General features: G+C 45.4%; 2 protein-coding genes across 4 annotated transcripts in view; both read right to left on the bottom strand.

Moving 5' to 3' along the window:
* The window catches only part of raver2 (ribonucleoprotein, PTB-binding 2), a gene marked incomplete at its 5' end in the record, with an annotated part of 76,333 nt that extends 67,044 nt beyond the window's left edge, over positions 1-9,289 (bottom strand). For 2 of the 3 annotated variants that reach the window (XM_080833369.1, XM_080833370.1), the window contains one exon: positions 9,026-9,274. In XM_080833369.1, coding sequence (XP_080689495.1) covers positions 9,026-9,274 — 249 coding nt within the window. Of the gene's footprint in view, positions 1-9,025 lie in introns of all 3 variants that reach the window. The other variant, XM_080833371.1, reaches the window with a different exon arrangement.
* A 5,030-nt stretch (positions 9,290-14,319) lies between these two features.
* cachd1 (cache domain containing 1) overlaps positions 14,320-27,500 on the bottom strand; it is a gene marked incomplete at its 5' end in the record, with an annotated part of 67,859 nt that continues 54,678 nt past the window's right edge. The window contains 11 exons of the mRNA XM_080860301.1: positions 14,320-14,601; positions 16,961-17,062; positions 17,431-17,508; positions 18,752-18,913; positions 20,877-21,028; positions 21,561-21,677; positions 22,535-22,621; positions 23,099-23,259; positions 23,694-23,810; positions 24,102-24,201; positions 26,419-26,541. Of these exons, the coding sequence (XP_080716427.1) occupies positions 14,351-14,601; positions 16,961-17,062; positions 17,431-17,508; positions 18,752-18,913; positions 20,877-21,028; positions 21,561-21,677; positions 22,535-22,621; positions 23,099-23,259; positions 23,694-23,810; positions 24,102-24,201; positions 26,419-26,541 (1,450 nt within the window). The 3' untranslated portion in view covers positions 14,320-14,350. The remainder of the gene's footprint in view (positions 14,602-16,960; positions 17,063-17,430; positions 17,509-18,751; positions 18,914-20,876; positions 21,029-21,560; positions 21,678-22,534; positions 22,622-23,098; positions 23,260-23,693; positions 23,811-24,101; positions 24,202-26,418; positions 26,542-27,500) is intronic.

The following is a 27,500-nucleotide window of genomic DNA, read 5'->3' as shown; positions in this document are numbered from 1 at the left end:
GAACATTTTCTAGATAAAAGATAAAGAGTATGGGAAAACTGGGGGAGAGAACCACCAGGAAGGCAGTTAGAGTTGGCTCTGTCTACGGAACGCTTTGGGATTGCACAAATCTGTTTCTATTAAAAAGTGACTGTCGACGCAAGGTATAGCTTGTCATCAAACAACGTCCTTCATTGCATACCATAAAAGAAAATGTGCACTTCATGCCTTTTGTACTACGCTAACCTGGATGTCTACGAGTCTTGTTCTGAAAGTGCAAACTATAAGTGTGACATTAGGTGGGGTGCCTGTGTCAATGCATGCTGTGGTGACATCTGTGTCTCTTCACTGCCGTCACTAGACTGAGGCATGTAGCTCACACTGCTGCTAACGCTAGCAACCGCAACAGCACAGATAGAGACCAGAGACAGTAACGATGATCCACGCAGATCTGTTCACAATGTTACATTATACATGTGGTACATACCACACAGTGTTCATCACGTCGCCTGACATGCATCATTAACATGGCATGACAAGACTGAAGACCACAAACCTGAAGTCTAAACATGACATTTCAAAGTAACATTCAAAAACAGAAATGCTTTAGTTTATTAAAAACAAACAAGGGCTTTTTTCACATTCTAGCGTTAAATCCAGTCACCTGTCTGTGCGTGCACTGGGAGCTCCTGCTTTTAGTAGATTAGGGTAGGTTCAACTAGGGGTGTAAAAAAGAATCGTTTTGCATCGATGCATCGATCCAACAGCCGACGATACGATGCATCGACACGTCCGCAAGAATATCGTTTATTTATTTATTTTTATTTTTTTACTTTTTGTTGCTAGTGCACTTTGATGAGTATTTTTATTTTATAGTGAATGAAGTAGGCCTACAGGGGTATTTTTTGTTACCATTTGCTGCTACTAGTGCACATTTGCACTCATTGCACTGATTTTGTGGAGCACTGTCATTTTAAATTGAATTAACTACAGGCCTATTTTTTGTTACCGTTTGCTGCTAGTGCACTTTTGCACTGATTTTGTTGAGTATTGTTATTCTATAGTGAATGTGGTATAGGCCTATTTTTGTTATTTAACACTTTGTACTTTGTACAGTACTTTTTGATGCAAGGCCTTTCAGAATCTATAACAGGGGCATTATTTTTTTTCAGTGAATGAGGTTGTCATAGGCCTAGGTGGAGTACAACTTTTCTACTTCAGTTATTGGCTGTTGTTTCTCAAATAAAATGCATAACGATATAACAGCTTTCATTGATTTATTTCAAATCTGAAACATTGTCTAGCCTGTAAGGTAAAAAAAAAGAACAAATTAATCGAATCGAATCAAATCGAATCGTATCGTGGTGTATTCATGAGTATTGAAAATAATCGAATCGTTGGGTCAGGAAATCGATACTGAATCGAATCGCCATGATGGGTGTGATTTACACCGCTAGGTTCAACTCAGGTTAAAAGATTCCTTTATAAAAAGACCATAGACCCTTTAAGTGTGAATCCTCTTCTGTCATTTAGTTTACAAACTGGGGCAGATTACTTACACATAAGGCATATGACCCACCCACACACACACACACACACACACACACACACACACACACACACACACACACACACACACAGAGCCCCAAGGCACTGTTGTTTAATCATTTCAGACATCGCTCTTCAGGGATATCTTTATTGTAGTAGCAGTATAATAGACCGTTAGGCACACAGTGGAAAAATAGGTAGATGTAAACAAACTGCCTCATCACAGGTAATATTCAGGTCAGGTCAGCCTCATGTCACGATTTAAAACAGGCAAAGCCCTGAGAGAGTATTAGTTACTGGTTTATCCCATAGACCACCAGTCAAAACTGACCTTTTTAAATTATGCATTTAGAGCTCAAGACAAAATGTGTGTGTGTGTGTGTGTGTGTGTGTGTGTGTGTGTGTGTGTGTGTGTGAAGCTGTTGGGGTCCACATGAAGCGTTGTGGCCCAGAGCCCCTGGGGCCTGCCTACATGGATTTTTCCATCAATAATAATCATCATTCATACCATACAGGCCTCAACCAGGCCCTATACATTTTTAAAGTGTTTATTTCCTAGACCAACAGTCCAATAACATCCTCTTTTCATTGTCTGTCTTTTGCCCATCTTGCTTTGCCGTATGCTGCTGTTATGCTGCCAATTGAAGCCAATTGACAATTCATATTGATAGTGCCAGTCATACTCTAATTCATCTACCTTTCCTCATGCCCTTACTTCAGAGAAATGCTCCCACAAAGACACTGTCATCACGATAAAGACAACTAAATCATCCCTGCCTAAGGAAATCAAACCTCTGCTGTGTGTGTGTGTGTGTGTGTGTGTGTGTGTGTGTCGGTGTGTGTGTGTGTCGGTGTGTGTGTGTGTGTGTGTGTGTGTGTGTGGAATAAAAGACAGATGGGAGTACACATAACTTTGGTAGAGACTGATACTGGTAGGGAGATGCAGTCACTTAGAAACTGGTCAAGGGAAAGGACTGATACAGCAATGGAAATAAAAGATAGTGGAAAAGAGAGAAAGAGAGAGAGAGAGGGAGAGAGAGAGAGAGAGAGAGTAGGATGAGCAGGTAGGATGTGTGAGCGTTAGACACAGAGTGAGAAGGAGATAAGGGGTTGAATGATAAGGGAATGAGAGGGGCAGAATGAGTGAGAGAGTCAGAGGTAGAGGAGGGGGCAGATGGGGACTGTTAGATAGTACAGGAGCTGTGAGACAGAATGGGAGCAAGAGACAGGATGAGAGCAGGGAGACAGGACGGGAGCTGTGAGACAGGATGGGAGCTGAGAGACAGGATGGGAGCAGGGAGACAGGATGGGAGCTGAGAGAGGATGGGAGCTGAGAGACAGGATGGGAGCTGAGAGAGGATGAGAGCAGGGAGACAGGATGGGAGCTGTGAGACAGAATGGGAGCAGGGAGACAGGATGGGAGCTGTGAGACAGGATGGGAGCTGAGAGAGGATGGGAGCTGAAAGACAGGATGGGACCTGAGAGAGGATGGGAGCAGGGAGACAGGATGGGAGCAGGGAGACAGGATGGGAGCAGGGAGACAGGATGGGAGCTGTGAGACAGGATGGGAGCCGTGAGACAGGATGGAAGCAGAGGGACAGGATGGGAGTTGTGGGACAGGATGGGAGCAGAGAGACAGGATGGAAGCAGAGAGACAGGATGGGAGCTGTGGGACAGGATGGGAGCAGAGAGACAGGATGGGAGCTGTGAGACAGGATGGGAGCAGAGAGACAGGATGGGAGCTGTGAGACAGGATGGGAGCAGAGAGACAGGACGCGCTGGGTTGCTTTCAGCCCACTGGACATATAACGCCTGCCTGACTCTCACCAAACTAACACTTCAACAGCAGCTACCTGGCAGCACACACACACACACACACACACACACACACACACACACACAACACACAAACACACACACACACTCTATGTCAGGCGTTCTCGGACAACCTTACCTTATCAGTCTATTTTTCTATCTCTCACACACACACACACACACTGATGAGACCGCCTAGAGAGAGATGTATGCACAGAACCTCAGCATCCATCCCTCACCGAAATGAATCTTTCTTCTCGGCCATCCACATGTTCGTTAAAGTGTCATTAAAGCATTGGTATTAGCAAGTAAAATTACTTGACTGGAGAAAAACATGTGAACATGTATATAATATTCCTCTACCTGCACATATTCACATTACAGTACATACGTGTTTAATTCTGTATACAAGCAGGGACACCCCCAATGTTTCTAAAATGCAACATAAAGAAAATTACCAGAATTCATTGTTATGAAAACACTGACTACCTCCTAGCTACTTGGTGACAGCTGACCACGACTCTGCGTCCTTCAGGCAAAGGCAGACTGAGGCGCTAACATACTGGGCAGCCAGGGGTCAAGCTCCCACTGCCATTGCTGGAGGGTAAACTTTCTTAGACCAGTCACTGTCAGGGACAAACTGAGTGCTACGTTTATAAACATACCATTCCTAAGTACCAGTTTAACACTTAGAATGTCTATGAATAAACCTGTCACTGTATAGGGGGATTCTCAGTCACTTCTCTCTCCAATTTCAGATGTAATATTGCTCTCTCTCTCGCACACACACACACACACACACACACACACACACACACATGGATGTGGGCACATCTGCAGTGGTGCTGAGAGACTTTAACATGAAATGACACCTGCAAACTATCCTGGGGCTGCGGGGCTGGCCAATCTCCACTCCAGTGCATGTCGCGCCTCGCCTCACACACACACACACACACACACACACACCAGGCACACTCACACACCTTCCCTCTCCTCTCCCCAGCATCTGTGAGCCCCCCGACTGACAGGCATGTGCTCTCCCTTTAAATCACCCTCAAAGGCCACTGTCACTTTAGCCGAAGGGCCGCAGGCTGTCCTGGACCCTGTGTGTGTGTGTGTGTGTGTGTGTGTTTGTGTGTATATATGTGTGTGTGTGTGTGTGTGAAAGCACATAAACATGATCTACAACATCTGCTGCGACGACCAACTTTTGAATGACTAGCAACTCTATCTCCACGACACGACTCAGCCAAGAGCTCCCTCATTATCACGCATCTGAGAATAGGTCAAGACCTCTGACCTTTTGGACTACACGCAGTTGACCTTTGGAAAGGAGCTTTCACCTTGGACCACATACCGCATAACATGAGCAAAACTTTGCGCTTTGGCAAGTTAGCAGCATTGACTCCACCAGCAGCAGCAGTGTGTGCTATGCCAAGACGGCGGATCCTCCGTGGAGAATAGAGAGTCTTGTGACTCACTGGACATGGAGATCCCACACTCACACACTCTCACACACACACTCTATGTCAGGCGTTCTCGGACAACACACACACACACACACACACACACACACACACACACACACACACACACACACACACACACACACACACACACACACACACACACACACACACACACACACACACACACACACACACACACACACACACACACACACACACACACCACTCAAGAGGTATTATACATGTTAATGTAATTACTGTGCTTTTTTACTTTTTAATGACTTAATTATTACACTATTTCTTCATTACTACATTTTCTTCACTATGCATTATTCATTTGTAGGCTATTAGATTGATGGGTTTGGTCATTTGCTGTATGGTAGCTCTAGGGTAGGAAATAAAGATGAAGTCAAGCTTCTCCAAATCAATCAACATTTTGATCAGTTAATTACTTGATGCACTTAATAATTGATTAACAGATCAACTAAACCAATGTAAGCAATAGCTGAAGAGTCAGTGTACAGAAACCCAATTGTTCCCCTGTTGTGTGCATACAGGATGGACCCACTAGGGACTCAACCCGACTCCCACATACGAGGTTATGCCAGCTATAAACTCACCAGCTTGACCAACACTGGGTCCCAGATGCAAATCACCAGTGTAACGGACACGGCGCTTTACAAGCGCAGCACAGCACACGGCTAAACACTGCCAAGCAAACAGCTAAACACAGACGGCAGCCAGAGTATCGTCTGTCAAGCAGAGTTTGAACGCCATCCCTACCGGCAATCTAAACAGCAAACACACTCATGGCCTGCCAGCATGCAGCAAAATTACACCAACCAGGAAAGTACAGTAAACGACCTCACACACACATAAACTTTTCCAAAAGTTATTTAAGGGGGCTTTGGGATTCTAATATTTCAGTATTCTTCAATGGCAAAGGAAACCCTTACTGTCAACATGTGGAGAGATTAAACAATTCTTCCTCGGGTCAAACAAGTATGCAATAATGCTCTCCATGGATGCAATAATAAATTACTTCTGAGGTGTTATACAATGTAAAATGTTCTTTTCAGAGATGACAGCCACTTTCTACAAATGTTGTGTGTAATAATCATCCAACAATAACCATGTTCCAGTGTTCAGTGTCTTCCCAAAAGTATTAACTAATTCTACATATCCAGTTCATTGTTAGAGAAGCTTAAACATTAATATCCAAATGGATGAACAGTTACCAAACCTGAAAAGAAAAACAACAGATTGCCGTCACTTGCCTCACTGAGCATGTGACGTCCACTAGGGGTACTGCCAGCTAGCATAACAGAGACCACGGAGCAGAACGCAACAGGAGAATATTTCCAAGCGAAAGGCAAATTACAGCCGGATGGTATCTGTGTGAGCGAGTGTTTATTAAAACCATGCTGTCTGATTTTTGATGGTTCCAGCTGGGGAAAACACAACAAACTGCCGGAGCTGTGGTAAATTCAAGGGAGAATGTGTTTGTTTGGGTACCATGAAGTGGTGCAGTTTTAATGACCCCCTCATTGCCACAGACACAGACCACAGACAGCCTCGCTTCCGCTCCTCACTGACAGCCACAGTCCCACAGTCCTGGGTGGTGCAAGCAGGGAATGCAAATAAACATCTATTTTAAAGGCATAAGAGTGAGTGAATGTGTGTGTGTGTGTGTGTGGGATGGTGGGGGTTCAGGCTTCCTGCACACCACTGTAAGAGGTGGATTTTGACATCTGCCTGTGACATAAACAGCAGGAGGCAAAGCAGGAAGTGATGGGGTGAGAGCAGGGAGAAGCCGAGGAAGAGGAGACAGAAGGAGGAGTAAAGTGAAGACCTCAAAGCCCTTCGAAACACACCCATTGCGTGTGTCTCTGTCTGGTCACAGTCACATGACGCAGGACCAATCAGGGACCTTTTCAGCACCCTCTCAACAGACCCCTACCGGCTCCTCCCCTGAGCCCCCAACCTGTGATGATCTTCACCTGTTCCAAAGCGCCACTGAATAATTAAAGAGCTCAACTGATAGCAGGAGTCCTGTGGAGCAACAGGGAAAGAGAGCCAGAGCTTGGGAGTGAGAGGGAGAGAGTGTGTGTGAAAGAGGTAAGGGGAGAGAGAGGGAAAGAAAGAAAGAAAAGGAAAAAATACAATAAATAAAAAGTAAAAGTGCAAGAGTTAAGACAGTAAGCAAGAGAAAGATGGAGGTACCGCACACACATGCATTGAGGGGGAGAGGACCTAGAGAGCAGCCTGCTGACATCTGTCCCTACTGATGTGTCATCTGTGGTGACCTGATCAGTGCCAAGGCCATGTTTCTCACACCACCTTCTCCTTGTGCGTAACTCACCCGTTATGAGCTGCCAACATGAAGTGCTGCACTGGAGCCCTGCCACTCGCTAAGAAAGCAGATGGACAGTTCACCACAGCAAAGGTGGCCCTCATACCAGTCAAAGTCACTAACCAAAATAGTGCTCGCCGCTGAAAAGGCTTTTCTTTCAGAGAGACCATATTGTCATAACGAGGCAGGTTGTCTAGGAACAGCCATAGTGAATCATGCCTTACTCCGGAGGGGGGTTTTCTGCCATTATGTCCACAGCTTGTTCTGACATACTGTTCTATGAAATCTCAGTGACCTGGAATTTATACACACAAATATATACGGTCAAAGGATATACCCAGAAACACACACACACACACACACACACACACACACACACACACACACACACACACACACACACACACACACACACACACACACACACACACACACACACACACACACACACACACACACACACACACACACACACACACACACACACACACTCAAACACAAACACACACTGCTGCTGCCAAACAAGATTCTACTCTTTTCACAGTCCTGTCTGCATCTTGGAACATCGGACTCTAAGATCAAGGAACCCACTATCTGACATGTTTGCTTGCACTAACAATGTGGAAAACAGTCCATATTCTCTATGCAGAATATGAAATTTACTGTGGCAGGCTTCCTTCTGTTGTAGCTTGTCTTGAATTTACACAACACATTATGAAACAAGAAATATTTGCAGCAAGCTCGCATTAATCCTCGAAAGCAAAATGTTGCGATTTCATGAATGACATTTTCGAAAATAAGACATTTTATGTCAGAGAGAAAACTATGTCTGCGGAAAAAAAAGATAGCAACAAAATATGGAATGTAGGCATATAAAACACATCAAACCCATGCATAATCTATTATTAATGAGACCTAATGTTATAAAAGCTATGATTTATCTCCCGAAGTGTCCGACAACACCCAGCGAAGAGGAGGCAGGAACTACCCTGATCAAACAGACAGATTTCCGATAGCGGTGCTCGGCGTGCTCAACTCGCAAGTTAACAAGTAACCACACTCGTATAACGGGGGATTTTTCAAATGCTGTATCATGACATATCTGACACATAAGCCATCAACAAATAAAAAAATGGACGGGAGAAATATCTTTTCAGCATGTAACTACGCTCCCACCCCTCGGCGCTTTCCTCTAATGTCGTTCCGACCATCTTATATCATATAAGATAAGATATAAGACATGGCATGCGACAGTACAAAAAGTTAAAACTGTATAATCGAACAGTTTAAGAGACACGTTGAATGCGATCCTACATGTAGTTACTGTAATACTGGTGACCAGTGAACTATTACTCGAGTTATCGCTATTCTAATAATAATCTGTAACGGTATCGGTTACGATGAAGACATGAATCATTAACCGAGTGTAGCCAATAAACGAGTGCAAACATCTGAAGAGCTAGGGTTTCGTTGGGTTTCGTTGTCTGGTCACTTTATTTCAGGAGTTCACATTTCTACAAAATAAAGATATAAAGCCTTCACGGGTAATGCGCGTATCCAGAAGAGAAACTTTGCGCAATGAAATATTTGATACTTTATGCAATTCTTAAGAAATGACTATTGCATTTCGAACATTTTGATTATATAATAACTCTTTAAATAACGAGGCGAACGGACAAGTACAATAAAGTAACAAACTGACACCTGCAAGGTAGAATGCTATTGCCTATAAAATGTTTATAATGAGAAAACATGACAGCGGGAAAAAAAAGTTTATAACACTGGATAATACTGTATTCTGTACTATGCGACACCGGTAACTTTTACTTTATGTGAGTTGTAAAATGTCAAGTAAGTCTACCTGGTTAGTTGTATCTTGTGGCAGGTTCTTAATGAGGATTTTTCTCCTGTTGCTCAGCTCACGGTTAGTTTTCTCCAATCTCTTCTCGATTTCTTCCGGATCCAAAACGGGCAAATCTCGAAGACTCGTACCCTCAGATGGCGGGTCTTCATCCTGCCGGCTCTCGGGGCTGTCGGAGTCCGGGAAAGGTGAATTTTCCTGCCTTATTGCGTGTACGCTCGGCGGCTGGATGGAGGAAGCTGCCGCCATTTTGAAGGGCTCAGTAGAGAGTGAGGAGCTGAGCGGCGATAGCGGTAGGTGGGCGTCTGTGTTTTTGTGGCTTCCATCGACAGCGGAGTTGACGGAAAGGTACCGTACCCACAGGCCTGAGAGTTATTCAGTGTAGTATTCTTGGCGACCCCCACTGTCGGAAAAAAGAACAGTGAAGAGGGGCTAGTGAAGCCATCGCAGGTATTTATCGCCGTCCCGTGGATTCCCACAATGTTTTCTTTAATAGGCCATTCATCTGATAGGCTATCAAATTTGCAATGGATGCGGTTGTTAATGTTTCTCTTGTGGCACTGTCAAAACGAACTAAACAATGTGCCTTTTGCAGATTATAGCCTACTATCTATCACTTTATAGCCTACACACCAAAGCTCATTTGAAATAAAGTAGCCTATGCCTTCGAATCAACTACACGTAGCCGATGAACTCTAACACACACCCTGAACAATCCTAATTTTACTGTCGTCGTTAAAGTATAAAATTATCATTATGGTCTGGCATGCTCTGGTGTGTAAGGAAACAAGATGTGGGAATGAATGAGCAAAAGGCAATAAGGCCGTCTCTCGTGGGAGTAGAGAGCAGCAAGCGACTCACAGACTGAGAATTAAATGCCATATTTGGCAGACTCCCTAGGAAGCGTCCTCATAATGCCTATGAATGAATGCTTCCAATAAACACCGTCTTTGCAACCCACTTAACCTACTTTTATGCTTTCTGAGAGTCGACGAGCCAGCACCGGGGTACATAGACCTATTGAATGCAGCCCAGCCTACAGATGTGTGTTTACCATCCTCTCTAGATGCTATGCTGCTCAGGTTTGGACAGGACGTCGTAACGTCGTCTAATGAATGCACGGATAGGATACTTTGTACAATTGTATTACAGGGTGGCTCAATTTTACAGTATACACACACAACACTTAAGAAAAAAGCCAATTAGGTCCCATTGCTGGCTAACGTTATTAAATGAAGCTCTTTGTAAGTCCACTACGCCGTCCAAGGAAAAGAATGGATGGTTAGTGGAGAGGGATAGGGCCTAACAGCGCAGAGGAAAAGCCATCGCATAAATGAAAATGATTAAGTATTGCCATCAATTGTCGTATTCTTATAAGCATATACATAACTTTCCGTTTTGCTTATATTATACTAGGCTCTGATGATAAGGTGCAGAGAGGTGCAGGGAAAATACGAGTTATGCAGAACACGCACACCGCATAAATATGTCAGAACTGTGAAGTATTCAACTGCAGCTTGGTGAAAATGAGTAATTACAAAGAAAGGTGGACTAATGCGATTGCGAGCCCCGCTGAGTGGGAGTACAGCAGAGGAGCCGGGGAGATTTCAAATGCGCAGAAAGCACGGCGTGGGTGGCGGCCTAGTGGCAGAGCGGAACAGCGGGCCAGCAGAACACCTGGGACGCATGCATTTACGTAAAGAAGCGTGGGGAACCTTGAACCCTTCGCCTGCATTCTGGTAGGTGAGGGGGCGAGTAGGCGTTCGTAGAGGAGTCTTTAAGGCGATGCGGGATCGACAGAACTTTGGAGGCGAAAACACGCCTTCTTAAAGATGATAAACCAAGGTATTTAGTCTTTTCAGTGGTGCTGAAGTTGAAGAAAGACGTTAATACAAATATAAAGCACAAATGCATAGTGTAGACAATCATGTGGTGACTAGGAGCGGATGGCCCGTGGTCTCCATGCGCTTTAGCTCATGTACGGATCGCATCAAACTGCCTGGGGAGACGTGGACACCCAGTTTGCTCTCATTCCGTGGAGCGCTTTGGCAGCCGATTTGAGCGCACTCTTCCCCACACAGCCTCAACTCGAGCCGAGTTGTTCCACTTTCCTCCCTGGCGTCATTACGCAGAGACATAGAGCATCTTCGCTCATTCCCTTCCAGTTATCTCTGTGGCAATATTGCCATGCACCCGATGTCGCCATCAGTTTAGGAAGTTCGACGACTGAAAAGTTGATTTATTAACAAAATGAATAACAGTAGGGGTAAAACGCAGGCTTTAATGATACATTTAATGTCAGTACTTTCCATCAAACACTTATTAATATAAGGAATATATATATTTTTAATTTACATTAAAAGATCTGAATTATATTACAAAAAACTCTTCTAGCTGAGAAAGTATGGATGCGAAAAGTGGGTTCAACACGGGCACCCATTAACACATTACGTGAATATGTGCAAGAACATGATGGTTGTTGTTCGTGTGCACGCCACCAGGATGGTGCTAAATAAAACATAATGCTTTCAGGCAACAATGCACACAGCTCCTCCATCACAACCACACGCATGCTCCCACGCATGACCCTGTGCGATTAATACATCTTATCTTCATAAGAAAGCTACCTACACATACCGCTTATGTTTTTTTATGTGAAGTCAGTGATTCCTAGGGACCTCATCCCATGATTTGTGTGCAATCCCTCATCGACTCTTTTTGGGTCAAAGTGTGAAAGTGAGTACGACACCAAACAGAAGATTGATTGTTTGAACAATGGATTTGGGTTTTGTGTGTGGTCAGGAACATGATGTTAATCCTGCCCCTTTAATCTGTCTGTGTGGCAACCCTTCCCCTGCACAGCTCTCCTCTCCTGGCCTTCCACTTTAATTATGCAGGGGCCACTCCAAACAATGCCACAGTATCAGCCAGATGGATCCGCCACGGAAACCATGGGACACGGACAAATGGTGTTGATTTCAAATAATTGTCACAACCAAATTTGGAACAAATAAATGCACAGTTCAAGTTTGGCTGTCAACATTCTTTGAAATAACACATGGGCAAAGGCTGGGGTTTCTGTTTCACTGCAACACTGGTAGAAAGCTGTGGTGACATAATGTTGGATGCAAATTCAATCAGACAACTAGACAAATGTTTTGAGAGTGGACCTTTTATCACATTCACTTTGCAATAAATCTCCGTTTCATATCTTTATAATGTTATATAAGGGAAAATAAAAAAGGAATGATGTATACACACTCAACTTTCCTTCAGGTACAATTAATGCAATTCATAGTGTTAGTATACACACGATTATGATTGTTTTACAGCTGACAAATACTGTTACTGATTTTTCTGGAGGAGGGAAAAAACCCCTTCAAATTATCTTTTAAAAATAAAACATCTTTAATCTCAGTGGTGATTTAGTGTTGGCAGCAGCAATGGAGGTGAATGGACATTGAAATGGTGTCATTCAGAAACCGTATAGAGTTGTAGGGCTGTAGCATCTCTGCCCTCAGTCTGTTCACAAGACCTGGCTTCCACCCAGACTGCTCCTTCATGAGGGCTGCACAGGGCGTTTGACCGTCCCTGTTACTAGGAATACAAATCGAAATGCTGATGCTCACAAAATGTTCATCTTACCCCAAGAAAGGGACATCCAAAATAACCACTGGTCTCACTTTACAAACAGAAAAATATGCACTTTCAAAACAAATGCAAGGCTTGTGAAGTTTACAACACATGTATAGCTATCTGTTAGACTTTAGATGTATATACACACACTTTGTAGCAATGAGAAAAAAGGTCATACAATTATTCTCCCACACTGACATGAATGCAGTCCTATCACACAACCAGAGGTATGGGTGGAGCCAGGATGATTTGGATAATTTGTTTGTCTGTGTGTGTGTGTGTGCGTGTGTGTGAGATAAACAGGCTGTTCCACCATCTTCGTCTAATTATAATTTTAAAATAAGTTTGTGGCATCACCCTCAGTAGAGGTGCTCCATCTCTGCGGCTGTGTACATCTGAACTTAACCAAGCTCTTCCACACTCACACACGCAGCAACATAACACACTGACTTGCTTGCACATTATCCCCTTTCACTCACCACACACACACACACACACACACACACACACACACACACACACACACTCAAATGCACACATGTTTGGGTGCTCTCTTGCACAACCATAAAGGCTGCAACATTCTAAAAAAACTAAACCTCAAAATCAAAAAACTAATGCTCACTTTTACTCACTCGGTCACACTCTTATATAGATTCATTTGCGATTCAATTTTCACTTAGTTCCTACATTCACAGACACACACACGCACACACACAAACAAAGGCCAGTAATGCAGATTACAGAGCCAGCTTACAGGCAGTCATAAATCTGGTTATTAGTCCTCTCTCAGGGCTTAGAAAGTGAGTGCTTTGGGTTGCTTTGTGACCTCCACAGAGAAAGGCTTCTGCAGAGTCCCTTCGCCTCTTCGTCAGTTCCCGACGTCTTGAGTGACGCAACACCCCTGTTGGACCGGCATCAGGCAATCTGGCCAACACTCTCCCCAAACCCAACACCTCATGCGCCACCGCACAGATGGGCAGCCTTGGAATATCCTTTCATCTCTTTGTACACAGCGCTCTGTGCACGGAGTTCATTTGCACAACAATACAGTTTTCCCCCCAATCCATTTTGAAAAATGATCACAGGGAAATAAGTGGCGAATCAACAGGAGAGGAGTTCCCCCCCCCCCTCCTCTCTCTCCCTCCATCATGCACACGGGCAGATGAGCTTTGTCCGACACGAGCAGCAACCTGTTTAGAGTCTAGATCAGTCCTCAGGTCAATCTGCTCAGGCCCTGTGAGTCTGTGTCCGTTCATCCGATGAACACATCTCGGTCCTATTTCCAATTAAATAAATAGTAGAAAAATAATCCTCTTATGTTCTATTTTTTTTTCTATAAGTCTTTAAAAATCTGAGATGCTTATGTGTACAATTTTTTAACAAGTTCACAGCCAGCAACCCTGACCCCCAACACCTTTTCTTTCCTTGCGACAAGTCTAGTCATGAATTCTCTCCTCTGAAAGGAAAGGCAACCGCTGCACTGACTGAATAGAGAAGGGGAGCCGCTGCTCTCCCTTGCCCAGCCTCCTCTCACCTCCAAGGCATCAATCACCCGTTGCTGGAGGGGTGATGGAGTTTTGATGGATGCTGAGGGGGGTTGCAGTGGTGAGGCTGTCTCAAGATAATGTGGGTGGGGGGGAGTAGGAGTCGGGGGGTGGTGGTGGTGGGGGAGCAGGGGTGGCGTCTGGTTCAGCACTCAGCATCCACGCTGTGCACGGTGACTGCAGCCTGCAGGTGGTGCGTGTGTGTATGCGTGTGGAGCGGGTGGTGGTGGGGGTAGCGGTACGGGTGGAACTTGTGGCTGAGCAATGCTGCTGTCTGAGGGGGCGTGTCCAGGTCGAGGTCATCGTCATGGTTCCCCACGTCCACGCCAGCTGAGAGGGGGTCGTTGTTGCAGGGCGGGTTCTCACTGTCTTCCTGCGGACTCATGGTGCTGTAGCCTGCAGAGGAGAATACACACGTTTAGCATCCGGCTCACACTTACACACACACACACGTTTAGCATCCGGCTCACACTTACACACACACACGTTTAGCATCCGCCTCACACTTACTCACACACACACACACACACACACACACACACACATGTTTAGCATCCGCCTCACACTTAGTCACACACACACACACACACACACATATTTAGCATCCGCCTCACACTTACTCACATACACACACACACACACACACACACACACACACACACACACACACACACACACACACACGTTTAGCATCCGCCTCACACTTACTCACACACACACACACGTTTAGCATCCGCCTCACACTTACTCACACACACACACACACACACACACACACACACACGTTTAGCATCCACCTCACACTTACTCACATACACACACATATACAGGTCATGCTCACAACTGTGTACAAGCATACAAGCATGGACAACCCCCCCCCCCCACACACACACACACGCACTCTCAAATACATGTCAGGCATCCACTTCAAGTTTCCATTCCTCTTGTCTGTAACCCAATCAAGAACACGGGCAGTCCTGTAAGGCTGTCTGCACTGAGGCGTGCACAGACACTTCCAGACATTTAAACCACATCAGAGTAATTAACGCGTGTTTAGGGAAAACATCTCCCCACTCAAACTTCATTATAATCCTCATTAATTTAATCTTCCTTCAAATCTCATTTCTTTTGAGACCGACCACCTCTGCAGGATCTACAACAGAAGTTATTTAGTGTGAGGACACACACACACACACACACACACACACAGATTGAGTTTGGCTCCTCTGAAACCCTCAATCCCTCTGCGCTGGGATCTCCACATCTGATACTTGAAAGCACAACATCGGCACCCTCAGGCCAACACATTCCATTAGATACAACAGAGGATTTGGATCTCCAGTCCAAATCTGAAAGAGTTCTCTGTTGTAGAGTGAAAGTGTGAGTGTGAGTGTGAGTTCGAGCTGTACACAAAATGGTTGCCCTCACTTCTCAGATAAAAATGTAAAAACACTGGTAAGAGATGAATTTCACAATCAATGACTTTTATAGCCAATCTTGTATGTAGGTATAGTTCCTCTTGTGGTCTATATTCTGGAATCCATTTCCTATTGTGAGTTTGTACACTTTTGTGTGCATTTCCGCGGTGAGAAACTAACATAACTATCAGGTCATAATCAGGTTGTGAGCTCCAACTGATGATGCAGAAGAGCGCTAAGGCCTAGCGATGACTGCGCAGCTGTAAATGTCCCTGACAAGCAGAAGCAGCAGAAGCCTTTAAGAGGCTGGCCAGTGTAGTGGGCTCACTCCACGCCTGCAGGGCTTGCAAAGCTCTCGCTGCACTTCTGAGTACTGTGTTGGAGGAGTGAGTCAGAATGCACACCAGCCAGTGTTGGCGCTACACACACACACACACACACACAAAGCAAAATCGATTTGCTTTAAAAAGGGCCCTTGAGCTGGATGAGTGAGTAACATCAGTGGGAGGCACCTTTGACAGAGCACCCAAAAAAGAAACTTTCCAGAAAGATCTTCTGTCTCTCTCCTCCCTATCGCCCCAACACTCTCCATCTTTCACCACTATCCACCCATCTCCATCTTCCACTCATCCCTCTTTCTCCACCCCTCTCTTGAGATGGGCAGCTCTTCTCCTCTGACGGTTACACAATGTGTTCCAGAGCGCTCAGCCTGGTGGGAGGCTGTGGGGAGTTAGATGGAGATCTTTCACCTCCAGCTCCAAGCCGGCCTCCACATGTGGAGGAGATCCTGTTTTTGCTGTTTTATAATTCTTCTCACAGAGATACGATTTTTAAAACTTAGAACTCAAACCCAACTTAGAAAATGCCCCCTTATTAGTGCTAAGTGGAGCTTGGGCCTGAGAAAAATACACATTCCTCTCCATTGTAGCAGTTGAAGGTTTGCAGTAGTTGAAGAATGAAGTGGTAATATCTGAAGGCACTAGATTGAGCTCAAGAATTCAAGTCCAGCAGCGTGCAACACTAAAAATACATCAAATAGCCTTAACAGGGAGTGTTTGCCTTTAAGTAAATCTACCTCTCTCCTCTTCTCTCTCATTCTTCGTTCTCTGCTCTTAAAATGGAGGTTTATGGAGTTTGAGCCGAACAGGAAGCTCATTCTGACACAATCAGGGCTTTGTTCACACATGCCCTACTTTTCCAACCCCCTTTAATTTGATCTCCAATGTGGAAGTGTCCCCCCTTGGTACCTTTACACTTACAAGCCAAAACACACACACACACACACACACACACACACACACACACATACACACACACACACACACAGACAAACTCACCATGGTCACTCTCGGTCCCCGAGCGGCCCCAGTATCTCCTTCGTCGCTCTGGGCTGTGTGTGTGTCTCTCTATGACTGCAGCGATGAAGCGAGTGTTGCTGACTGCAGGGAGAGATGAAAGTAGTGGTCAGTTTGAGGGGAATGAGCTAACCAATCAGGTGATCCCTTTAACAGCAGAGCTAGACCTCCAACAGGACTACAGCCTGACCATGGTTCAGTGTTAGTACTGTGAGAAACCTAGGGGGAGTCAGGTGCACATGCATTCAATACATAATGGAACTGATGCAGACTTCTGTTTGGATGAGCACATTCCCCCCCCACACACACACACACACACACACACACCTCTTCACCAGCGTACCAACATACGTGTGCATGGTGCAAAGACACACACGTTCTCTCCCGTTCTCTCTCTCTCCCTCTCGTTCCCTCCCTCTCTCTCAAACACATCAACCCCAGCCCATGCTTACTTATGCCCCGGTCCTCATGGCTGTCCTCGTCCCTCTCGTCCCTCTCGTTGTCCAGGTTAGACATCCTGACAGACATCTCTACAGACACAGAGGGAAGACAGAGGAGGCGTATCAGTCAGAGCTGGTGGAATGACTCAGACTGATCATCTGACAGCGCTACACTGGAGCAGCTCTGCTTTGATGCTGGCAACACTCAGATATGCAAATGAGTTGAGTTGAGTGGAGTTGGTCCAACAGTAGACTCCGCTGCCATCGTCGCTTGCTCACATTCATGACCCGCCCAATCTGACCAGGCATGTGTGATCAGACGGAGAGCAGTTCATCAGCACAATTAAAACCAAAGAATGACGTCCTTAGAATATGAAGGTGACAAAGTTAAACACAAAAAGAGAGAGAGAGAGAGAGTGTGTGTGTGTGTGGGACGGAGGGGGGGGGGGGGGTGAAAGGGGAATTATGCAATAATAATTGCATATCTTGTGGTTGCAGGGGAGCAGCGCTGTGTGAAGGTCAGGGCATGGATTCACTTAATTTAATCGTCTCTGCAGCCCTGGCTTTGTCCGGCAGCAGTGGAGCACACATAAGCACACACACACTCACACACACACCCACACACACCCACACACACCCACACACACATGCACACAGACACAAATACAGTAGATACAGGAGATAGAGCCATGCAAACACATACACAAGCACAGGCCTGCACTGACACAGCCATACACAGCAATGCATCCAGATTGACAGCCACACTAATTTAAGCCTACATTCACACAGCACACACATACAGCCGTGTGTATGCACTCACAAACACACACAGCACACACATACAGCTGTGTGTATGCACTCACAAATACACTCATGTTGTATCATCCCCTCTATGGCAATCACAGTCAGTGGATGAGCGAGATAAGAGTTCATCAATAATAACAGCAGTTAGCCCATTATCAGCAGGCTAATAACATTACTGACATGGGGGGGCGCGGGGCTTATTGAATCAAATAAAGCGTAGTGAGCACTTTAACTAAGAGAAGAGCTAATGACATTACACAGCCTCTATGTGAGCCAGCTGGGATAATGGCCTGACATTTCTCTCGTGTTTCATCGCTCGCAATACGAACAATTGACAGCACACCCCCAAGTGTCCGTAGATTAGGTTTGCTTAATTTTAACAGAGATTTTCTTCACTTTGATATAATACAATGGGATAAAAGTCAGAGCAACAAAGAAAACAATAATGAACCAAACTCAGAATGTGATGGAAATAAAACTAAACATCAAACAGTTGTGACAGACTGCTAAACGCAGAAGGCGTTCTCACCCTGGGCAGCCAGCGGGGACATGTGTTGGTGGGAACGCCGGTGGATCTGGTGGCGGTACGCGTACACCGCCAGCACCAGCACCATGATGCATCCCATGATTCCTCCTGCCACGGGCCCCACAGGGGCGCTCTTGATCATGTTGAGAGATGCTACCTCTTCATCTGAGGAGGAGAAGAAAGGGGGGGCAGGCAGGGAAGAGGGAGGGGGGGAGAGAATGAGAGAGAATTTCAGGGGAGGGGGGTTAAATGCATGAAGAAGTGTACAGGGTGTACTTCGAGTGCTCTGAGCTCTCAGTGCTTTCATCTGTGCATCTTCCAGGTACAGCTCCATAAAATATTGACCACTCAAACAGATGCACAGGTCAGCGGCTCCAACCCCGGATCGAAAGAGGAAAACCGAGGCAAATCCCACAGGACACTAAATGAGGTTTAGAGCACAAGGAGCCATTTGAATGGCCCATATGTGGACTCACTGGCCAGGAAGACTGGAATGGCTGCTTCAGAACTACTACATATGCAATGCAATCAGACCAAGACACAATAGTGACAACAGACAGAGTTTTGAAAGGTGAATCTCAACTAACTACAGATGATAGAAATTTTGCAGGACTGTCCAACAGTGAGTCTGTACTGTACTGTACTGTGTGCTGATAAGCATAGGGGAAGTGATGTATAGCATGGGGAAGCTTTTTATCCGTTTTATCCGTATTCACAAGTTGTTGTTTGCATTGTGAGCATTCGAACCAAGATCAAAATAGAACATCTAGTTTTCATAGTCCACAAATAGTTTGCCATGGAAACAAATTTGACATTTGAACATGCAAAATAATCACATAATTTCTTTTACTTTGTTAAAGTTTATTTGACAGTACTGCTGAAGTGTTCTTGGTGGACTCTCTCCCACTCTTGGGCAAGGGCCAGAGTATGTGCACACTAATGTAGTGTTTAGGGGGCGTTACCCGTGTTGATAACAACCAATCGGCTACATGCCTCCAGCTCATGATCCAGTGGGATTCATCCTTCAGCACACCAGGGCAAGAGCAGATTTGATGGCTAAGAATATTTGGTGCATATGGAATTGACTTCTCTAATGGTTTCTCTTAACTGAACATTAAGATGAAATATAAGAGACATTTAAGTCAATGCTGCTGTGTGACTCCCACTGTCTCATTCCATAGTATCATTCCCTCCTCGTTTGTGTACTGTTCCCATGGAGATTCCTCTGATGTATTTCTCCAGACTCTTCCACAGAGTACATGGAAACAGATGCTTCATCTGTACAGATAAAAGCACTTTGAAGACTTCCGCTTCAGGGAACCCCCTGTATTCCCATATTATTTCATTTCATTTAGTTCTGATTAGAAAATCTCCTCTCATAAACACTACAATGATTCCCTGGCCACACATAACACCGAAGGAAAATCAGCAATTATTTGACAACTGCACTAGGAAGATAGAAGTGCTCATTTCAGGAGATTACACATGGATGAGACCTAGTATGGACCTGAGGCTGAGGCTATGCAGACACCTCAGTCAGATTACTAGCATTATCTCCTCAGGGAGAAAGAGGGAAAGAGAGAGAGAGAGAGAGAGAGAGAAAGAGAGAGAGAGAGAGAAGAGGTTAAGAGTACCGTAAAAAAAAACAGAGAAAGTAAGGGGGTGAGACAGGAAGCTAGGGACATTTAGGAGCCTGGGAGTGATGCAGCGAATGAGGGAGAGAGAGAAACGGAATAAAGAGAGGGCATTACAGAGGAGAAAGAGAGCGAGAGAGAGCGCTGTGACTCACACCGTCTGTTCCCTTCCCCATAATCACTTTCCCACATCAGTGACAGCTTCACAGTGGCCTTTTCCATTCTAAATGTCACAAATGCTTTTAACACGAATCCCTCGTCTGGAGAAGACAACAGCATTCATGTTAAATAGGTGTTTTTAACAGCGTGACTAGCGGTTGATAGTTGAAACGGTCACACTTCAGACTTGACACAGGAAGAAGGGGGTAGTACAAGCCATTCCATTTTGCATAATTCAACATAATTTCCTCTGTGTCTGTAAAAAACATGCTCATGGAAAAAAAATCCTGTTTGATTCCACTCTCCTTATGCATTGCATGACTGTGCCAACTTACCTATTAGACCCATTCCATCCACATAGGGACTCTTGGCGCCCACTATGCCCCCAAAACACTCCTTCTGCAGGGCACAGTAGGGCTTGTCCAGGTGGGTCTTCCCATCACTCTCCACCATACACCATTCACAATCCAGCACACCAAAGCAGTCGCTGCACACAAACACACACACACACACAAATAAAGACACACAACAGGTCATTATAGACATGAATCAATATAACGACTAATACGTATGACTATATGACTAATAATGATTACTCCAATTGCGCCAATTTATGACCCTGTAATAATATAGAACTTTCATCAAAGACTCCTGATGCATGGAGACAAACTCATCCACAAAGTGTCCCAATAGAACCAAACTGGGCCAGGAGGGTCTAGTATGCACACAAGAGGAAGTCTCTTTAGGTATGACTGACAAGGACTTCACTTGGCACTTCTTAAGGCTTAATGCCTAATGAGCAGTTAGGCTGACATGCTGAATCAGTCAGTCAAACAGACAGCTCTGAAGCATGAGAAAAGCTCATTTCAGACCACAAGTACTTAGAACACTGAGTCATGTTGACTCGTTTATGAGGCTGGCTGGCTGGCTGGCAGACTGATTGGTAACCTGTGGTGACAGAGTGGATACCTGCCATGTCTATGACAAGCTCTGACCCCTGATCAGTGTTAAGTGTGTACCTGCTGGTGTATCTCTGGCTGCAGCGCGTGTTGATGCACTGGGGCAGCGTGTCCTGCAGGCTGGGATCGATTACAGTCAGAGACAACGGCTCCTGGTGCACCTCACAGCTCGGGTTCCTACCAGGGCAGAAAGTTATGTGTTACTCGCATGCAAGTTACATACATTACATACGTTACACACCCACACACACACCCTTCACTCTTTAACACACACGTGATACCCCTCCACTATTTGTTCAGAGTCTAATTGAGCCCTTACACCATTTTTGTCATTCACACATAGATACACATAAAGAGAACCCCACACACACACACACACACACACACACACACACACACACACACGCTATCCCTCCACTATATGTTCAAACAATAAATGTGTACCTGAATTCACACATTCATAATGTGAAAAGGAGTCAATAAACCACTTACACCATTTTTGTCATACACACATAGGGACACACACGCACACGCACACACACACACACAGAAAGACACACACACACAGACACTCACACTACCAACTCAGTGAGCACACACACATACTCACACACACAAAGACATTAAAAGCAAGATTATAATGGCCCTCAGTGAGTGGGAGTTGAATGACAGCACTGAACAAGAAAAGACAAAACACGTCTGCCAGCCTGTTGAAGCCCTTTTGTCTGGAACATGATGGGTGCTTCTGTGCTGCCCTGAAGGACTGATGTAACACCAGCTTTCCAGCTTACACCATGAACACTCTTTTATTGCACTTTACACACGCAAGGAAACCAGCATGTTATCAGAAAATCGTGACTGTCGAGGAGATCTTACTGTTAGCCAGGCAGTCAAACATGGGTATGATTCAGTCATACATAAATTCACACCATCAGAGAGAGAGAGAGAGAGAGAGAGAAAAAGAAAGTGAGAGAAGAAGCGAAAACATGGTAAGGGTTTGCATTTTTCTCTCATCATGCCAAAGAAAATCTTACCTGTTCTCAGCATTTGTTAGGTTGCCAGTGCACTCGTTCACCTCTAGGGGGCACTCACACGGGCATTCACACTCGTTCTGCTCCATCCTGTGAAGGGCAGAGCCACACAGACACACACGGGTCATCCAGAGCAGCAGGGACAGGGCAGGGCAGAGAAGAGAGCCTCATTAATCATGACTTCCAGTAAGCAGGGCTTGTTTCAGAGAAGAGAGGAATATCATCGCACAAATGGCTCTGCATATCATCAAGCCAACAGGTCCGCACGCAAGCAATCACAGAATGACAGGCTTATCCTCTTACATTTTTGGAGCAGCAAAACATGGGTAGTACCCGACAGTCAATTTAACAAACAACAGTAATTGTCTCTCTTGACTCTTTTTTTTTGACAGGGTATGACCGAGGCTGGTGCTCCATGATAACTGCACCATAGCTTAGGCATTTACAGGAGCAGGTCGATCAATTGAGATCAAATGTTACCAAGGTCTCTGTGACTTTAGGCATGTAACTGCTAAAAAGGAACCTGTGTGTGTGTGTGTCTGTTTGTGTGTGTGTGTGTGTATGTACCTGTGGCAGTTGAGGCAGAGGCGGTCCACCGTGCTGCAGGCACAGAAGGCCAGTGAGTCACACGTCTCGTTGACGATGCCAGCGAAGGCGTTCGTGCCAGGGATGCGTGTCAGCCTGTACTTAGAGCAATGGCTGCCATGCACCAGATTAGTCAGGTCGCCCTGGAATAAGAGACAAGATACCGGTGTAAGACACATATTCACTCAATTAAAGAGCAAGAGACAAGATACTGGTGTTAGTCACATATTCACTCAAATACCAAATGATCTATGTAACACACATTTTTCCTGTTGTAGACAGACGCTCCAAAAAAGTGGGTGAATTTAAAAAAACATTAACGCAGTAATACGCATCTAAAAACGAAACTATAAAATGTGACTTTTCTAAAGAACGAGTTCCTATCGAGTGAAACTCACAAGGTGAAGTAACATGAAACTAGAATGCATTTGGATTACTGAAAAGAACACGCATTAATCAAACCAATCCACAATCCTTCAATGACAATGCATCTGGTACATAATTCTGAGTCACCAGCAGGTGGCAGTATTATACTACAGATCTCTTATCAGATGTACAGCATGTGGACCTTACTCACCACTATGCTGGTGTTGAACTTGTAGAAGCGCTGCACAGTGCGATCACTGAAGCTGTTGCAGAGGTTCTTCTTTACGAAGTTGGGGTGGTTCAGGATGTCATTGGCTACCAAAGGCTCCTGATCAACACAGATGACACAGACACAACATGTTTTTCTCTCAAGGTGAAGAAGAAGCTTAAAGACCCAATGGAGGAAGAGTGAAAGGTGAAGTGAGTGAGTGAGTGAGTGAGCGAGCGAAAGGCAAAGAAGGGAAAAGAAAGGGATTGACGGAGAGGGAGAGATTAGAAAAGGACAGAAGCACAAGAATGGAAACGGAAACAAAGACATGGAATTAAAGAAAGGATATTGGAGAGAAAAAAATACATTTGAAATAAAAGCAACAGATATAGAAACATCCGCAGTGTTTACCTTGTGAGTGATGTGCTGCTGTTCTGCAGGGGCGTGACCTTTGGGGTCAATAAGGGTGGGGTGAGCCACGAGGTAACCTCTGTCCTCCATGATGAAACACCTGCCGCACACAGAACATTACACACACACACACACACACACACGTCATTACACATCACATCATACAACACATTAGTGAATACACATCACATCATACAATACAGCAGTAACAACAAGCAAACACAGTGAAAGCCCGTAGGCCTCCTTGTGATTCTGTGCTCAGATCAGTGACAGAGTGCACTGATGTTGGAAAAGACCTGTGTTACTCTGTGTGTACTGGGCTGATGTTAGTACAGACCTGTGTTACTCTGTGTGTACTGGGCTGATGTTAGCACAGACCTGTGTTACTCTGTGTGTATTGGGCTGATGTTAGTACAGACCTGTGTTACTCTGTGTGTATTGGGCTGATGTTAGTACAGTCCTGTGTTACTCTGTGTGTACTGGGCTGATGTTAGCACAGACCTGTGTTACTCTGTGTGTATTGGGCTGATGTTAGTACAGACCTGTGTTACTCTGTGTGTATTGGGCTGATGTTAGTACAGTCCTGTGTTACTCTGTGTGTACTGGGCTGGTGTTAGTACAGACCTGTGTTACTCTGTGTGTACTGAGCTGATGTTAGTACAGACCTGTTACTCTGTGTGTACTGGGCTGATGTTAGTACAGACCTGTTACTCTGTGTGTACTGGGCTGATGTTAGTACAGACCTGTGTTACTCTGTGTGTACTGGGCTGATGTTAGTACAGACCTGTGTTACTCTGTGTGGACTGGGCTGATGTTAGTACAGACCTGTGTTACTCTGTGTGTACTGAGCTGATGTTAGTACAGACCTGTTACTCTGTGTGTACTGGGCTGATGTTAGTACAGACCTGTGTTACTCTGTGTGTACTGGGCTGATGTTAGTACAGACCTGTGTTACTCTGTGTGGACTGGGCTGATGTGTTTACAGGAGGAAAGGAAGATTCAGACTCAGATCCACTGGGCCTAGCAGCCCCTCACAGCGCACCATTTTGTCTTTTCCCCTCTCTCTCTCTCTCCTTCCCGCACTCTCTTTCTTTCTTTCTTTCTTTCATTCTGCTGTTTTTTCCTCGCTCTCTCTCTATCCCTCACACACACACACACACACACACACACGGCTAATCCTATTTAATGGCCACTGCACCCACGACTTCTAACCCAAAGACACACTGACATGGCCTACACAACCTCCCACAGGAAGAAAGAAAGACAGAAAGAAAGAAAGAAAGAAAAAGGGGGGAAGGGGAGTAGAGGGGTGGCTGAGGGGGAAGGACGATGGATGTGAGATGGGGGTGAGGGAGAGAAACAGATGGGAGACCACCAAAGAATGGAACATAAAACAGGGATATTAAATAATGATGAAGTTAAGGTGAGAATGGTGGCAAGGAGAGGAGTAGAGAGAGAGAGAGAAAGAGAGAGGAGTGAAGAGAGGGAAGAGGGGAGAAAGGAGAGGATCGAGGGAAGAGGGGAGAAAGGAGAGGATCGAGGGAAGAGGAGAGAGAAGTTGAGAGAGAGGAGTGGAAATAGGGAAGAGGAGAGAGGAGTGGAAATTGGGAAAAGAGAGAGAAGAGGAGAGAGGAGAAAGAGAAATGGAGAGAGGGAAGAGGAGAGAGAAGTGGAGGGAGGGAAGAGGAGAGAGAGAAGTGGAGAGCGTGAGTGTTTAAAATACAGAATGGGACATAGAGAGAGAGAAAGGACTGAGGAGGGGTGAAAAGCGGTTGCCAGTACCTAACATAACAGGATGTGTCTGGAATGCACGCCTAATCAGCTTATCTCTTTTTGTCTCCCTGTCTCCCTCTCAGGCCCTCTGGTTCTCTCTCTCTCTCTCTCTCTCTCTCTCTCTCTCTTTGTCTCTCTCTCTCTCTGTCTCTCATTCACTATCACTCCCTCTCTCTCTCTCTCTCTCTCTCATTCACTATCGCTCCCTCTCCCAAGCCCTCTCTCACTGAAGTGGACCAGTTTTAATATGTGTCTGTGTGTGTATTCGTCTCTCTCTGAGTGTGTATGTGTGTGTGTGTGTGTATCGCTCAGAGCACAGGAGTCTTACAGGATGAACAGAGTGAATAAGTCTCTTAAAGCACGAGCAAATGAGATTAGTTACATCTCTACAAACAGAGTCAAGCCTTTAAGAGAGCTCCTCGCACATCCAGCAGCTTTTCATTTCAGGCACGTCCCTGGACACCTCCCTGAAGTTCAGGAGTCTTTGAGGGAGGCTTGCAAGGGGGGAAAGCAGGCTGGCAGTGGGGAAGGTGAGGGAATGTACCGGATCTTGTTGCCTTTGTCCTGGTTGCAGATGGGGAGGAGGTCCAGCAGCACCTTGTAGAAGTAGCGGAGGGTGAAGTCAATGCCCATCACTGCCACGGCTGAGCCTGGTGCCGTCTTTGAACTGAGAGAGCAGGGATGGCGGGGAAGACAGAACAAAAGAGACAATAAGGGACCGAGATGATGTCAAATGCACGGCACAGACGATCCCAAGCAGACAACAGCAGGGTGTAAGACCTGCACAAACCAAGGAACACAGGCACTGTATATGGATGCTGCTTAAGGACAGCTGATTGGCCCTCAGAGACCTTAGGCTTTAACCACATGTCAGGATTCACTGTGGATGAAGCAAGAATGCACGACTTATGACAAACTACAGTTGTTTGAACTATGACATAACAGAACTTAACCGGACCGGCCCCTAGTGTACACTGTGTGCTTTAATTCTGTCACAGAGGACAGACCGGTCCTTCTGGTCTCAAGAGTGGGAGAAAACTTCCCAAACTACTCCTCTCTGAAGTATACACCTGTACGGCTGGACCACTGCCAGCTTCTCACAAGTTCATGATACTTTCCAAAACACACACTCCTCTACTCACACACATGCACACACTCTGCTCGGCACTATACCGTCACAGATATGGTGTGCTTATCTTTAATCGGTGCACGTGTTGCCGTTTCCTTTGATTGTAGCGGGTGTGTGGAGAGATAACACAGACTGGGATGTGTCTGTGTGTATACTTGTGTGTATGTGTGTGTGTTCAGTGGGAGATAAAGTGAGCCAGGACCCAAGTATTTTTCTGACTAGGTGTTGGCAGATTGGGTTCAAGTGCACTGAAAAGACTTATCAGGGTGCTTAGACAAACCCATCATCAAAAAGCTTTACTATCTGTATAAGCGAGTTGCGTGCGTGTGTGTGTGTGTGTGTGTGTGTGTGTGTGTTTAGGTGTGCAAACAATGACATCTGTATTCCAAGCTTGTTCTTTGCTGATCTGTGCCTGGAGTACGAGATGCTTGGTAGAGCGTGTTTCTATTTAGGCATGTGTTGAATCAGTACTCAACTGGTGTCGTGAAGGTTATGTT

Source organism: Sprattus sprattus (genome assembly GCF_963457725.1).
Source record: "Sprattus sprattus genome assembly, chromosome: 2".
Lineage (NCBI taxonomy): Eukaryota > Metazoa > Chordata > Actinopteri > Clupeiformes > Clupeidae > Sprattus > Sprattus sprattus.
This window is presented reverse-complemented; position numbering and strand designations above follow the sequence as displayed.